Here is a 16,713-nt window from a genome sequence, read left to right as displayed (position 1 = left end):
ACCATTTGCTTTAGTTATACTCTCAAACTAAGAGATTAGTAAAAAGAACACTAGGATTTGATTTCCAAGTCTCATTCTGCAATACCTCCCAAGTTTTACATGAGCTTATTTACTTCTGGTTCTTTCAAATATGATCTTTTTATATCCATAAGTCCAAATGAGTTATTAATCCCCAGGTCTAGGCAACTAAAGTCCATCTACCTGTGTTTCTGGGGTCAGAATGAAACACTATCTGTGTGAAGAGCTAAGCTACTACAAATACCACATTAACTCAGTCTCAACGGGCAGGGGGAGAAAGAAGAGAATTACATCCCTAACAAAATTAAAATCTCGACCAGGTACAGTGGCTCATGCCTGTAATTCCAGCACTTTGGGAGGCTGAGGTGGGTGGATCATGAGGTCAGGATTTCGAGACCATCCTGGCCAATATGGCAAAACCCCGTCTCTACTAAAAAAGATTAGCTGGGTGTGGTGGCACACACCTGTAATCCCAGTTATTCAGGAGGCTGAGGCAGGAAAATTGCTTGAGGCAGAGGTTGCAGTGGGCTGAAATCAGACCACTGCACTCCAGCCTGGGCGACAGAGCGAGATTCCAGCTCAAAAAAATAAAATAAAATAAACCTCTACACTCTATATCTTCAAAATATTTTTTTTTTTTTTTTTTGAGACGGAGTCTCGCTCTGTCGCCCAGGCTGGAGTGCAGTGGCCGGATCTCAGCTCACTGCAAGCTCCGCCTCCCGGGTTTACGCCATTCTCTCGCCTCAGCCTCCCGAGTAGCTGGGACTACAGGCGCCCGCCATCTCGCCCGGCTAATTTTTTGTATTTTTTTAGTAGAGATCGGGGTTTCACCGTGTTAGCCAGGATGGTCTCAATCTCCTGATTTTAACATGCATTTCAGTTCTGGGAATTACTAGAATGGCCTAATTGCCGATGCCTTCCCAAGTTCATTTTGACCTGAAATTGTCTTAAAATAACAGCAAATATTGACTTTAGTCTCCCCTTATCCAATTTTTGCTTTCCCTGGTTTCAGTTACCCATGGTCAATTGAGTAATTGACCACTGAAAATATTCAGTGGAGAATTCCAAAAGTAATCAATTCATAAGTTTTAAAATGTACGCTGTTCTGAGTAGCATGATGAAATCTCTTGCTGTCCCACTCTGCCCAACCAGGAACATGAATCATGCCTTTATCCAGTATATCAACATTATCTACACTATCCATCCGTTTAGTCACTTAGTAGCCATCTTTGTTATCAGATCAAAAAAACATAGCATTTCCTGTATAAGTTTCGGTACTAACTGCAGTTTTAGGCATCTACTGGAGGTCTTAGAATGATACCCCTGAGTGTAATGAGGGACTACTATACCTTTAACTAATCATCATTTACTTTTCAATCAAAATCCAACCTAAATGATAAAAAGATTTGAACAAGAGGCATTTCTCCTAATCTCAAGTTACTTAACTTGTACACATTTAAAATATATATTAGTAGCCAGGTGCAGGGGTGCATGCCTGTAGTCCCAGCTATTCAGGAGGCTGTGAAGCATGAGGATTGCTTGAACCCGGGAGTTTGAAACTAGCCTAGGCAACATAGTGAGACTCCCCATCTTGAAAATAAAGTAGCTATTAGTAAAGCATTTTCTCATTCATCAAACCTTTGTTTCGTGCCCACTACTGAATGAAATCAATAAGAGTTAAGTATACGACTTCTGCAGGTCAATAGACTGCTTCAAACACCAGCTCACCCACTTACTAGATCGTGTGATGTTTGGAAGTCATTTAATCTTATCAAGTCTCATTTCCTTTACTTGTAAAAATGAAACAACATCTACTTCCCAAGGTTGCTGTTAAGAATTAAGTGAGATGCTGCAGGTGACACACTTAGGGTAATACCTGGTACACAGTAAGTCACTCAAGCAATGACAGCAAATATCATCAGTGTGTTGGATGGCGGCATATGTGCTATGCATGGGGTCGGTGGGAGGGGTATAAAGACATGAAGTTTCCATGCTAGTTAGGAAGACAGACATTCATAACAATTTTTAAATTGTTTACATTATCATTAATAAAAAGCAAGAGAACATAACACACATCCATTCTTAAGGTTACCTTTATCTTCAGCATCAGGAAATGTTGTGTTATCACCAGTGTTGTAGGAAAATGAGATGCTGTCAATTGAATAAGTAGATGCCGCCTTGCTAAAATTCGCAATCCAGGAAAAGCCAGGTCCAAACTGCACTGCTATTTTGGGACCATTCTGATCATCCCCACAAATGCTTCCATTATATGTCACAGTGCCACGGTCTGAAATGGTTACAGTTTTCTAAAAGAAATAGAAATTTGGGGGTGAGAAACAAACAGGGAGCAAGTAGCACCAACCATTTATGCAGGGCATGCCACTTCAGCCTAAATCATACATTCTCCGTGGCCAGGTTGCCCTTTGCCTGGTTTGCTGTGTAAACCAGTCCCTGATTCTTCAGCTACATACCACTCCTCTGGATAAATTCATGTATGTCTAAAAAGAAAAGGAAAACTTGCTTGAGCTGCTGTTCTTAAACTGATTTTTAAAAAAATTAGGTTGTAAGTAGTCAGGACCTTAACAAAAAGAAAGTAAGAAGGCAAAGGGATTAAGAGGAGACGCCAAAAAGGGGGAGATTTTAGTGTTAGGTTGGTGCAAAAGTAATTGCTGTTTGTGCCAAAAAGAATCGCTTACTTAGGTTGGTGCAAAAGTAATTGTGGTTTGTTCCTTTAATGGCAATTACTTTTGTACCAACCTAAGTAAGCATTTTTTTTTTGAGCTAGAGTCTCGCTCTGTTGCCCAGGCTGGAGTGCAGTAGCACAACCATGGCTCACTGCAGACTCAACTTCCTGGGCTCAAGCAATCCTCCCCACTCAACCTGGCAAGTGGCTGGAGCTACATGTATGTGCCACCATGCCTGGGTAATTTTTAAATTTTTTCTTGGTAGAGATGAGGTCTCACTATGTTGCCAAGGCTGGGCTCAAGCAATCCTCCTGCTTTGGCCTTCCAAAATGCTGGGATCACAGGCATGAGACACCAAGCCCAGAAGGGAAGCTATTTTTTAAAAGGGCAAGCTTTGGTGCTAGTACATTTTAAACACTTTACAGAAATAGTTAGACCTGAACACCATATAGTCATCTTCAGATCATTTGCCCTTAATCAAGTCCTACAAAAACTCCCAAGAACCAATGAATCAGAAGAAATATTCATTCTAACACTAAACAGAATAACTTCTGAGTGTGTATGCTTAAAAAAACTCCCAGAGTAGGCCGGGCGCGGTGGCTCAAGCCTGTAATCCCAGCACTTTGGGAGGCCGAGACGGGCGGATCACGAGGTCAGGAGATCCAGACCATCCTGGCTAACACAGTGAAACCCCGTCTCTACTAAAAAAAATACAAAAAACTAGCCGGGCGAGGTGGCAGGCGCCTGTAGTCCCAGCTACTTGGGAGGCTGAGGCAGGAGAATGGTGTAAACCCGGGAGGCGGAGCTTGCAGTGAGCTGAGATCCGGCCATTGCACTCCAGCCTGGGCAGCAGAGCGAGACTCCGTCTCAAAAAAAAAAAAAAAAAAAAAAAAAACTCCCAGAGTTAAGCATTAAGTCAGTCAATGTGGAATTTCATTTGTATACATGTATCTAAAGGATTAAAAAAGTCAATTAAATTCCTACTATAAAACTCAAAGAAAAATTAAAATATATACTTACATAAGTTTTATTTGTAGTTTCATAGCGTACTGTGAAATTCATCTGCCATTTTGCATAAAGGCAAGTGGCTTTTCCTGAATCTGTCAAATTAAGTTCCAATGCATAAGACCGCACAGCTCCTGGATTTATTTTAAAAAATAAGATTTTAAAATTGTACTACAAAGATACATACAAATTAAAAACAAGCTCTATCCACCACTGAAGTTCAACCAGCTCTAAAATGAAACAAAAGTATATCTATGTATACACATACATATGTCAGCAGTCAGCAGGATACTATATATACACATACATATATACACACATATACATACATATGTATATACATATACATGCAGTCAGCAGTCAGCAGGATACTATATATACACATACGTATGTGTATACTATATATATACACATACGTATTGTATACTATATATTCCCCAGAAGGGAAGCTATTTTTTAAAAGGGCAAGCTTTGGTGCTAGTACATTTTAAACACTTTACAGAAATAGTTAGACCTGAACACCATATAGTCATCTTCAGATCATATATATACACATACGTATGTGTATACTATATATAGTATCCTGCTGACTGTTTTTCTTTGTATTTTTAACAGAATCCTATTGATAAAAAAGTTGGCATTATCCCTTACCAAAAGAATGGTTACTAGACCTAGGATGCTTAGGTAATGGCTCAGACTGGTGACATTTATTTACCTTTTGCCTTCAAATAATCATTTCCACATGCATTTATACCTTACTAGTTTTGTTTTAGGCTATTACAGTTTGCCTGTTAGGACTTGTGATTTTTGAGGTAAATGAGGTAAGAGGAAGCCTGGTAGGGGTGTAAAACTACTCTCAGACCAGCTGGTGAAACATTCTCTGCAAAAATAATGATAGATTCTATCATCTTGTTGCTTTAAATCCTGTTGCAAGCTACACAACCTATGACACATGGATGTCTTCTCAAACGATTTTATTCTGATGTGATCAGATATTCTTTCCGAGTATCATGTAACCAAGGAAGCAGAGTTGCAAAGGGCTGTTAAATCCGTAAGAAAAACATGAATTCTTATAAATGCAAAGTTTATCACTTTGTTTCACTTTAAAATCCAATTGATTAGAAAGGCTGATGAATTTTTTGACACAAAGTTACTTCCTAAATTTTCAACCTGCTACCTCTTTAGGCAGAGAAATATTAAAGAGACAGAAAAGCCTGGGACTTTTCAGCTAACATGATTGATCTTCTACACTTAAACATAGAAACATTACCTATTAAACTGAAGAGCCCAAGGACCTAAAATACTAATTCAGAGGTGAAAAAATATTCCAGCAAACATGCCAGCAGCATAAATATTGAGCAATTATTTAAGGGATTTTCTTCACTGTATCACACATTACCCAAAGAGTAAGCTGTTTCCTGTTAAGATACTTGCATACTCTTTAAAAATATCTGAGCAATCCACTGTCATCTACAGGTACGGACATGCTATAGACTACAGAAAAGTGCTAAGATGAGTATCAAGAAGGTATGCCTCGGCAACAGCATTCAAGTTGTATACAAGAGCCTATCGTCATGCTCTGGAGACCTGGCTGCTTTGCAAGCCAGAATATTATACTAAAGCTTGTGGTTACTGACAGTGACTAAATGCATTGGCTAAGGCTCAAAAAGACCTTGTGAGGCCTAAGTAGGTTTTACGATCATTCTTTTCTAAGTACAATACGGAAGGGAGCTGTCACACTTACTGATCCAAGGCTCCCTGCCATGGAGCCAAGAGCTCCAACTTACAATTTTAATGAACTGGAGGTTTGCTTTTTATATTCAGTCTTTCTTGGTCTTGTTTAAGGTCTCTAGCTTTAGTATATTATTCTCCTTGTATTCAAAGCATTCAAAAGTATTGAAAATAACCAAGAAAAGCCTCAAATGTATTAATCGTTTTCTTTCCAAAGATATTAGAATAACAGGAAGAAGACCATGTAAAATAGTGATAGCATCAATGTGTCTTGGGGTGTGAGAACTGACGTTTTATGAAACAGAAGGTAGAGGTTGTGGTTCAAACGTATCACTTGAAATCAAATTCAAGATAGTATACCTGGTGGCCTGTAAACAAGAGCTGAGAAACACCCCGAGGGTTCTGGCACACTCTGTTCCATTCCCTTCACAGCCTTTATGCCTGGGAGTACAATTCTTTCCACTTCTTGGTCCCCAACTCTAACTACACAGGGACCACTTTTACTCAATATCTCTCACCTCAAACTCAGCAATTCCCAAACTAAAATTCATTCTTCTACTTCCTCCAAACTGGGTCCCTCCTCAGCCTCGCTAGCCCTAAATGAAGAGTGGGATCAGTCACTCAAGCTCAGTTTCAGAAATAGCCTCTACTTCTTTCTCTTCAAGAAGTCTTGTTGATTTTTTTCCCTTCAAATCTTCTCTTAAATCCAATCTTTGCCTTTTATTTCTACTCCCAATCTATCACCCCATACCTAAATTACGACAAACAATGCCTAGATACCCCTAGAAGTGCTGCCAGATTAACAATCCTTAAGTACCATTTCCTTTTACGACACTTTCTTGTTCAAAAAGTTTTACTGGCTCCCAAATTCCCATATGAAATTTAAATTCCTCTGCCTGACTTTCAAAGTAATCTTTAATCTTGTCCCATCCTATTGCTTTCTTTTCTCAAACTATTTTCCCAGAGCACACCCTTTAATCCAGTTAAACTTGTTTCCACTGGGCTCAAATGCCATACTCTATTCAACCTCTACCCTGGGCTTCTATTGTTCCTAACACTTGAAGTCTATTTTCTTCTATTGGCCTAAATGCTCACCTCAAAGATGGATTTTCCTCTCTTTTTGGCTGCCCCAAATCTGAAATACCCCTTGTCCCCTTGTTACAATTTCTAGCAGAAATCACCACCCACTATAAAAGCTGAAAACACTGGATACTTGCTTTCACAGACTCCCTTGCAGTAAGGAGGACCACTTGTGCTAGGCTCTGCCTAACAAAGGTATCCACCCCACACGTTGAAAGGAGGGCTGCAAATGGAGCCAGGAGTGGAACAGGGTGGGAGGCAGGTGTGGAGTAGCAGAAGCAGGATCAAGCTCCCAGGCAACAAGGCCAGCAGAGCAAGCTGCAATTTCACACTTGGCAGTGGTAGTGCAGTTCAGTGGCATGATCTGGGTTGTTGAATCCTGAATTGGGATTTGGTATATATAGCCAGGAGCACCAGAAATTCTGAGTTACCCAATATACCCCTTTAATAAACATTTCATATGTAACATATGTACAGAAACAGGCACAGTATAACAGATGTAAGGGAAAAGTGTACACAATATTAAGTCTACAGCTCACATAGTTTTCACAAACCAAACCCACTTATATCAAGAAACAGAACATTACCAGAACAGGTGCTGACCCATTGCACAATTGAAAATCTGCATATTATTTTTGACTCCCCCAAAACTTAACTACTAATATCCTACTGTTAACTGGAAGCATTACCAACAACATAAACAGTTAATTAACACATATTTTGTATGTTATATATGTATTATATACTGTGTTTTGAAAATAAAGCTAGAGAAAAGAAAATGTTAAGAAAATCATAAGGAGGGCTGGCACAGTGGCTCACACCTGTAATCCCAGCACTTTGGGAGGCCAAGGTGGGCGGATCACTTGAGGTCAGGAGTTCGAGACCAGCCTGGCCAACATGGTGAAACCCCATCTCCACTAAAAATTTGCTGGGCTTGGTGGTAAGCACCTGTAATCCCAGCTACTCAGGAGGCTGAGGCAGGAGAATCACTTGAGCCTTATACCCATGTATAAGTAGATCCACACAGTTCAAACTTGTGTTGTTCAAGGGTCAACTACACTTCCAAAGCCCTCTTTATTTCCCCTTCCAGTTACTATTCCCTTCCCAAGGGTAACCATTATCCTCATTTCTAACATATATATTAATTTTATCCATTTTTCAACTTGATATAAATAAAATCATTCACTATGCTCTCTTTTGTGTCTGGTTTCTTTCACTCAATTTTAGGTTTTGTGAGATTCACCCATGCTGTGCGTAATTGCAGTCTGTGCTCACTGCTGTATAACCTTCTATGATCAGGTGAATACAGGCCAGGTGTGGTGGCTCACGCCTGTAATCCCAGCACTTTGGGAGGCTGAGGAGCACGGATCACTCCAGGTTAGGAGTTTGAGACCAGCCTGGCCACCATGGCCAAATCCTGCTTCTATTGAAAATATAAAAATTAGCTGGGCATGGTGGCGCATGCCTGTAATCTCAGCTACTCAGGAGGCTGACCCAGGAGAATCACTTGAACCCGAGAGGCAGAGGTTGCAGTGAGCCAAGATCGCGCCAATGCACTCCACCAGCTTGGGCAACAAGAATGAAATTCTGTCTCAAAAAAAGAAAAAGAAAAAGAAACTACTTATCTATGCTACCTTTAATGGGCATTTAGATAGTTTCCGGTTTGATGCTATTACAACACTGTTGCAAACATTCTTGCACATATTGGTAAACACATTTATGTGTGTGTGTTGGCTGTGTATCTAGGAATGAAACTGTGGGGCCAAAGGATATGCATTACATCCCAGTATCTTTTTAATAAATTCTTTTCTGCTTAAAATCAATCAGATTGTATTTCTCTTCCTTACAATTAAGAACTTGGGCTGATATGCTCTCTGTTTTTTCAGTAGCCATTTTCTCCACAAAGCTTTCCTTGACTATAAAAGCCCTCAAGGAGCAGTAATAATGCATATCCCATTTCAGTATATTTTATATTATCCTGAATTATTCAGTTATTTTATAGCAGTAAATCCTGTCCCTCCTACTGTCATAAGCTCCAACACAGCAGTTTTCAACTGTCACTTCATAACAGACTGGTGTGCCATGGTAAATTATAATATACAGCAAGTAATTTGTTACTAATAAAAAAAGTACCAAGTCTGTGAATGAATGATATATATGGATAGATTCAAGATTCCCTTTAGATAACACTTCTATCACTTATTTGAATTCCAGTATGCTCCCTTGACCAGATGATCTGATCTATGCCACAACCCCTAGCAGTGTGTCTTTTATATGAATGTCATCTATCATGCGTGTCATGGTAGGGGACACCATGTGTATTACTTTTCCTCTATCTCCTATCATTCCAAGTAGTGCTGAATGCACATTAGATTTTCAATAAATACTGATTGATTATATCAAGGTGAAAACACACTGCAATAGGGATCCAAAACGTAGCTTAATCTAATTACAGAGAGGCCAGTCCTTTAGCTCTTCCAAGCCTTGAACCTATAAGTCTTCTGATATTCCCTCAAGCCCCATGTTGGGTTTTGCCTCAATAAATTTTGACATGGATTTCAAGCTAGGAACAGAGCTTTTCCCAGAAAGTAAGTTTACAGTTGAAATATTTACACTTTGTTAAAAAGTCTCTAGCAAGCAATTTCCATCCTTATTGCTGTGTTTGATTTTACAATACCCAATTGTTAAAAGGCTTTATGACATTAAAAAACCATAGATGAATATATTCTAGAGTGTGTAATTTTAGAGCTGAGAGTTTGTACTCTAAATAAATGAAAAAGGTATGCCTCAAAATCAACGTTCTCAAAGTCAAATATCCTCTCAATCCTGTTTTCCAAAAAGGTCATTTGTAAATTCTTTTAGAACCCAGACCTTGGTTGGGCAGTGGCTCACACCTGTAATCCTAGTACTTTGGGAGGCCAAGGGGAGGGGGCAGATCACTTGAGCTCAAGAGTTCAAGACCAGCCTGGGCAACATGGCGAGACCCCATCTGTACTAAAAATACACAAAAATAGCCGGGCGTGATGATGCATGCCTGTGGTCTCAGCTACTCGGGAGGCTGACGTGGGAGCATTGCTTGAGCCCAGGAGGCAGAGGCTGCCATGAGCCAAGATCACTCCACTGCACTCCAGCCTGGGGGAATGGAACAAGACTCTGTCAAAAAAAAAAAAAAAAAAAAAAAAAAACACCTCTCACAGAGAACACAGACCTTACTTCCCCAAGCCTATGACAATGCAAAAAGTGGCTAGGTTTTTGCAAGTCTATCTGACCCAAAAGGTAGCTGAAAAAATATAAACACACAAAATTAGGGGTGGGGGAAGAACATAATGCTAGCAATAAAACAAGACCAATAAAAAGAAACGGAACAATGATCTAAGATATAATGGATTGATCATAAAATGAAGTGATTGAGAGTCCCCATTCCTGGAATTGAAGAGCTAGAATTCAAATCTGGCAGTCCAACTTCCTAGCTGTGAGACTTTGGGCAAGTTACCCTTGTTTAGAATTATAGTGCATATTTCTCCAATAGGTTCTTTGAAAGCATATAAACCCTTCAGAGCTAAAAGAAATTTGCCAAACAAGTTAGATACCAATTTACAAGTCTCTCTTTTAGTAAACACAGCACCTAAAGGGAACCTTCCCACGTTTTAGCTTTATGTTTACTTTCATCATATTAAATTCTGGACTCTTGTCCTCAAACTCATGTTGAGCAAAAGGTCTTCTTAAAATACAGGACACAGAGGCATACAGTACCTATTTGTCTTTGTTTTCTATTCAGAGTGATGGTTTTCCTACAGGTTTAAGTCAGATTAACTGCTTCTCCTTTATAATTCCTAATAATAGGTACACTCATTGCATTCAGTTACCTTATACCCTTGCTTTTTGGTAAGTTTCTTAAAACAGAAAAGTAATATGATTTTAAAGTAAGAATGTTGAACACATGAAAAAGAGCATTAAAAGTTAATAAAAATATGTTTTTAAGCTATAAAATGACTTAATTTTTAAGGTCAGAGAGTGGGTAGGAAACAAGATTCAATATTACTCAACTAATGGAAAGTGCTTATTGTTGAGCAGTGTTTGGCACACCTCCAGAATTCTTTCACAATGCATAGCAGGATACCAACAAGTACTTACAAAGTATACTTTTGGGCCAGAGGGGATCTCTGATCACTTTAATAAAAAATTATGATCAGAATGCTTTTGCACTACAGAAAGAAGAGCAGCCTTCCTGCATCAAGGGTCATTTAAATCAGCTCCAGTGCTACAAAATAATCCTTGGTTATAGACAAAATCTACCCAAAGATATAGGGGAACAAAGCTGTTCTTTTGGGACATATTTGAGTATCTATAACCCTATCAGATGTGATAATCTGATATTTGTGACATATTTGAATATCTATAACCCTATCAGATATGATAATCAATGACTAACAAACTAATCTGGTATTTGGACAAATTTGAATATCTATAACTCTATCAGATGTGATAATCAATGACTAACAAACTAATGCAAGCCTGTCCTTTCCAGTATCTCTATTATAACTAGAATAATTTGGTAGAACCTCAAAATCAAAGTTATCAGTTAAATGAAATGTTTTAAGTCTACAGAAAAATCTTAGTGCTTGTTATCCCCTTCAAGACTATGGAGGTATATCTGAAGGAGTACAGGTAAGCATTATTATATGGGATTATACTTTAGCAAATTACTGTATAATTATCTGTACTGCTTAGCACTGATCTTCAAGTTTTCAATCCAAAAGTACTTCTCGCAAAACATCATTTAAAATTCATGGAAGAAAAAGATTAAATGAGTCTAGTTTACCATCATATCCCTAGTGCCCACCAATGAATATCTTCAACAAAAATTAAAATAAGGGTTAACCATGTACCAGACCCTATGCTAAGTAGGAAATGGGAGATAACAGTACATAAAGTAGTCTCTGCTCTTAGAGACTGCTACCATAGGAGAGACTTGATTAAACTAGGAGGAAACAAAAAAGAGTGGAAAATAGGCTAGTAACCTAAGATTTTGCAAATGATAAGGTTTATTCCTATTTCCCCAGATGGCCAAATGGCTGGCCTCCTGCCAATACCCAGGTCTCTGCCCAAATGTCACCCAATAATAGAAGGCCCTCTGACCACATAATATAAAGAAGGATCATCCACCATCACCCATTCCTATCATCTACTCATTCTCCTTTCTCATTACCTGTGTAATCTTCTTCATAGGGTTTTGTTTTGTTTTGAGACAGAGTTTTGCTCTTGTTCTCCAGGCTGGAGTGCAGTGGCGTGATCTCAGCTCACTGCAACTTCCGTCTCCTGGATTCAAGCAATTCTCCTACCTCAGCTTCCCGAGTAGCTGGGACTACAGGTGCCGGCCAACATGCCCAGCTAATTTTCGTATTTTCAGTAGAGATGGGGTTTCACCATGTTGGCTAGGCTTGTCTCAAATTCCTGACCTCAGGTGATTTGCCTGCCTTGACCTCCCAAAATGCTGGGATTACAGGTGTGAGCCACCACACCCAACCTCTTCATAGTGTTTATCACTATCTGACATTATATTATTTATCTGTCGAGCTTTCTTCTCCCACTAAAATGTAAGCTCCATGAGAGCAGGAACCTTATCTGTCTTATCCATTCCTCTGTCACTTTCACCTAATATAGTGGCTGGGACACAATAGGCATTCTGTAAACATGTGTGGAAGGGAGAGGCTCCTACCAGTGACGGACACTAAGAATATTTCTGTGAGGTTTTCCCACCCAGAAAAGACTCAAACCTAAAAAGAAAAATCTGAACCCCAAAACAAAAAACAACAACAAAAAAACACAAAGAAACAAAAAAACAGAAGTCAAGCTAGTTATAAGAATCAATAACCACAGAAGAATCCTGAAATCTCTGATGTCACAAAAGGACCATAATTAGGCAATTATATAAAGAAAGGATTTTCACTATTCACTTTATAACACCTCTAAATCATATAGCTTCTCTTCGGAAAGTTATCTGGTCAGTTACAATTCATCCAAATAAACACCAGCATAATTTAATCTCTATGAAAAAGACCAATATATAGCCTCTAAGAATCCTTTTCTGTACTTACTCTAAAGCTGCTGTTTTTAAAAGGTTACGGGTGAAGCTGGGATAGAGTTATAAAGTTACAAAGTCAAACTGGCACAGCTAGAGCACTAATGCTAATAAGACTATAAATTTAGGACAGGTCCTCCTTCATTGGCACCCTGTACAGTACCCAGGCACAGTTCTAGCTACATAGTAGGTACTTCACAAATATTTATTGATCTAGCTACATAGTAGGTACTTTACAAATATTTGCTGAGTTTTCAAAAACCTATTCTTGGTATCCATTTTGATATAGAAAAGTAACTTGCGCAAAACCCACCAAGCAACTGCTAAATTCTTGAGAGAAAAAGCCATATGGGAGGACTTTGGGCTCCACACTGAACCAACAGCCATCAGAAAATGCAGCTGTATAGAAAAATGGTTTCTATTTCATCCTGGAACCTCTTAAAAATCAGATCTAGGTACATTATTAATATTTACTTTTCCAAATCCTGCTCTGAACTTGGAGGTGGAGGGGATCAATCTTGGAAATTTTCCAAGATGATGAATCTAGTTAGTCCGATCAATAAATGGCAAACTAGCAGATGAGCTGATGGGTTCTTTTATGTGCTTATTTTTGCATGTTATTTTCTGCAATGAGTAAGCACTGCTTTTGTAAAAACAAAACAAAAAAGCTTCATTAAAAAACAAAAAAAAATTTAATGACATGAAAGCCAACAAGTAGGACAACTATTATTTTTTTCACTTTCCCCAAACAATAGCAGTGTTGTATTTGTGCACAGATTCAACTGGCAGGGAACTACTGATTAACAGATGCCTTGGTCAGATGTGTTCTAGTCACTGATAAGGTACTTTCCATTGTAAACAATCCTTTCTTAGGGTCAGTTGGCCCTCAGTAAGTGCTCCAAGGTACAGTTAAGGCTTCGAATTAAGTATCCAAGCAAAGCCTGCCTCAAGGCCACCTTTCAGAAGTGCTACAGAAGAGTTTCCTGCACCCTATGAACAGTTGGACTACATCAGGGATTCCCAAATGTTTTGGTGTCAGGACCCCTTTACTTTCTTATCAAACACTGAGGACTTCACAGAGGTTTGTGTGAGTTATATGTATTGGTATTTAGAGTATTAGAAATTAAGACTGAGAAATGAATAAAATATAAGAACATCAGAGTGGTGAGGTCATCACATGTTATGTAGCCACTGGTAAACTCCGCTGTACACTGGTGAGTGGATGAGCGTGAAAAGGACAAAGGACAAATACTTTCTTTTTTTTTTGAGATGGAGTTTCGCTCTTGTTGCCCAGGCTGGAGTGCAGTGGCGCAATGTTGGCTCACCACAACCTCCACCTCCCGGGTTCAAGCGATTTTCCTGCCTTGGCCTCCCAGGTAGCTGGGATTACAGACATGTGCCACGACACCCGGCTAATTTTTGTATTTTTAGTAGAGACTGGGTTTCACCCAGTCTGGCTGGTCTGGTCAGGCTGGTCTTGAACTCCTGATCTCAGGTGATCCACCCGCCTCAGCCTCCCAGCGTGCTGGGATTGCAGGCGTGAGCCACTGTGCCCAGCCAAAAAGGACAAATACCTTCTTAACATTATTCCAAAGTTTTGATTTCATAGACCCATGAAAAGGTCCTTGAGAGTCACTGAATTAGATAATCAAGAACCCTTCCAATACTATGGTTTTTGAGCAGGGTTTATCAATGACATTTTCAGGAAGATAATTCTTTGTTGTGAGGGGCTGCCCTGTGCTTAGTTAGGATGTTTAGCAGCATCCTTGGCCTCTACCCACTAGATGCTAAAAGCAATCCCCCAGTTGTGACACAACCAAAAATGTCTCCAAAAGTTGCCAAATGTCCCCTGGTTGAGAATGACTACTCCAGGGTGTTGATTTTATTCTACTGAAATGTGAATTACAAAATGTATACCTCTCACTGCTTTCTCAGACCCCTAATAAGTCTATTTCTTTCCCACTTCCATCTGGGTCTGTTCTTTATGTTATTTTATTAAGTCACAAATAGCAAGAGCAGGTGGGTAGAATAAGCACAGCATGAGTTAAGTCAGGAAGAGACACTAGTCAAAGTTCACCTTTAGGCATTAAAGCTGTTAGGGACCCACTGCCTATTAGGGCACAACACAATCAGCGAACATTCACCCAGTCATTTATTTATTTATTTATTTAGAGACACAGTTTCACTCTTGTCACCCAGGCTGGAGTGTAATGGCACGATCTTGGCTCACTGCAACCTCCATCTCCTGGGTTCAAGCGATTCTCCTGCCTCAGCCTCCCAAGTAGCTGGGAGTACAGGCATGTGCCACGACGCCTGGCTAATTTTTGTATTTTTAGTAGAGACGGGGTTTCACCATGTTGGCCAGGCCGGTCTGGAATTCCTGACCTCAGGTGAGGCCACCCGCCTCGGCCTCCCAAAGTGCTGGGATTACAGACGTGAGCCACCGCGCCCGGCCCCATCCAGCCATTCTAATGAGGCCCTGGTAACAACCCAATCCTTAGCAAGTTGTCTACCTGCTCCCTGCACCCCCCAAAAAATGAGGTAATAGGCTAGTGTGATGGGGAAGAAAGAAAACAAGAGACTCTGAAGGCAAAGAGGTAGTCTACCAAACTCAGTCTATCAAAACCTCTCATCTGGGAGGCCCTCCTAACTGAAACGTCTGGGGATTTTTTTGTCAGCGTCTGGCTGGGAGGAAGTAGCAAAACTGGGAGAAAATCGACATCCTCAATACCTCCAAGTCAGACGTGCACTCCCCATCAAAGTTCCCACCGAACCCCTTAGTCTCCAGAGGTTGGGTCCAAGTTTTCTTTCCTGGAAATTGCCCCAGCTACCTTAGGCTCCTTCGCCCTTAAAACGATGATACTAAACTCAAACCCAGCATCACTCCTAATCTCTTGAATCACCCTTTCTTCACAGCCTCAAATTCCAACCTTCAAAATGCCCAACCCTGTCCCTGCCCTCAGGCTCTACTGTCCTATCTGTCCCATCTGTCCCCCACCCACACTCTTCCCCCAAGCTACTCCAGGCGGCATGATCTCCTCTCTTAATTCCTATCTCACCCCATGGTTTTTCCACATCTTCAAACTCTTCCCTGATCTCAGCAAACCAGGACTCTCCTAATTGTCTCTGGCGCCCAAAATCTGCATGTACCACACTCCTACGCTCACTCCTCAGTGTTTTCCCAAGTTACTCTTTCCACCCTGACCCTCTCCACGCTTCACTCCTCCCAGCCTACTCCCTCGGCGTCCATCCCCCGTTACCGGCCCCTTCTTACTCTCCTGGGCCCTTCTTCCCCGACATCCCTCTGTCAGGCCTTCTCTAGGTCACCGCTCGCCTCCCCGGGCCAACCGCCGCCGCCCAGTGTCAGTTGCTGAGCCTCTCAACCCCCTCCCCCTGGGACCAGTCTTTCAGGTTGTAGCTTTGAACTGGCGCCCCGGGCCCAGGCGGACAGACTAATCGGGAGGGCCCGACAACTCACCCAGGACGAGGCAGACCAGAACTAGCCCTGAGCCCGGAACCGGGAAGAGGCGGAAGCACACCATGACCCCGCAGAGCAGGCGACGGCGGCGGCGACGGCGGCGGTACAACAACAGCTGCAACACCAGGGAAAAGGCTCGCTGGACCTGGGTCAAGAGCACGGATGACCACCGACCACAGCCTTGCAAAAGCCAGGAATCGGCGCTTCAGTGCGAGTCATAAGACTAGGGGCGTGGCTCTTTCTTGCTTACAGCCAATCTCCGCGCTTGAAAGCGGCCAGAGGGGTGGTGATGTAGAGGCCGGTGGGCGGGGCGACCACGCCCTGGCTTTTTGGTTCACAACCCTTCCTATGCTCCTAAGAGATATGCGCGGACAGCATTTTCTTTTTCTTTTTCTTTTTCTGTCTTTTTTTTTTTTAAATTTTACTTTAAGTTCTGGGATACATGTGCAGAATGTGCAGCTTTGTTACATAGGTATACATGTGCCATGGTGATTTGCTGCATCTATCAACCCTTCATCTAGGTTTTAAACCCCACATGCATTAGGTATTTCTCCTAATGCTCTCCCTCCCCTAGCCCCCCACCCCCTGCAGGCCCCCGCGTGTGTTGTTCCCCTCCCTGTGTCCATGTGTTCTCA

The 16,713-nt window shown here is 41.0% G+C and overlaps 1 protein-coding gene across 2 annotated transcripts in view; it reads right to left on the bottom strand.

Annotated features, from left to right (window-relative positions):
* Nucleotides 1-16,393, bottom strand: part of LAMP2 (lysosomal associated membrane protein 2) — a 43,327-nt gene extending 26,934 nt beyond the window's left edge. For both annotated transcript variants that reach the window (XM_033201765.1, XM_033201764.1), the window contains exons 1-3: nucleotides 16,079-16,393; nucleotides 3,723-3,841; nucleotides 2,111-2,324 (exon numbers count right to left, since the gene is read on the bottom strand). In XM_033201765.1, coding sequence (XP_033057656.1) covers nucleotides 2,111-2,324; nucleotides 3,723-3,841; nucleotides 16,079-16,142 — 397 coding nt within the window. In that variant the 5' untranslated portion in view covers nucleotides 16,143-16,393. The remainder of the gene's footprint in view (nucleotides 1-2,110; nucleotides 2,325-3,722; nucleotides 3,842-16,078) is intronic.
* Nucleotides 16,394-16,713: the final 320 nt, after the last annotated feature.

The sequence above is a fragment of the Trachypithecus francoisi genome, unplaced genomic scaffold, assembly GCF_009764315.1.
Source record: "Trachypithecus francoisi isolate TF-2019V2 unplaced genomic scaffold, Tfra_2.0 Lachesis_group6, whole genome shotgun sequence".
In the NCBI taxonomy this organism is placed as follows: domain Eukaryota; kingdom Metazoa; phylum Chordata; class Mammalia; order Primates; family Cercopithecidae; genus Trachypithecus; species Trachypithecus francoisi.
This window is presented reverse-complemented; position numbering and strand designations above follow the sequence as displayed.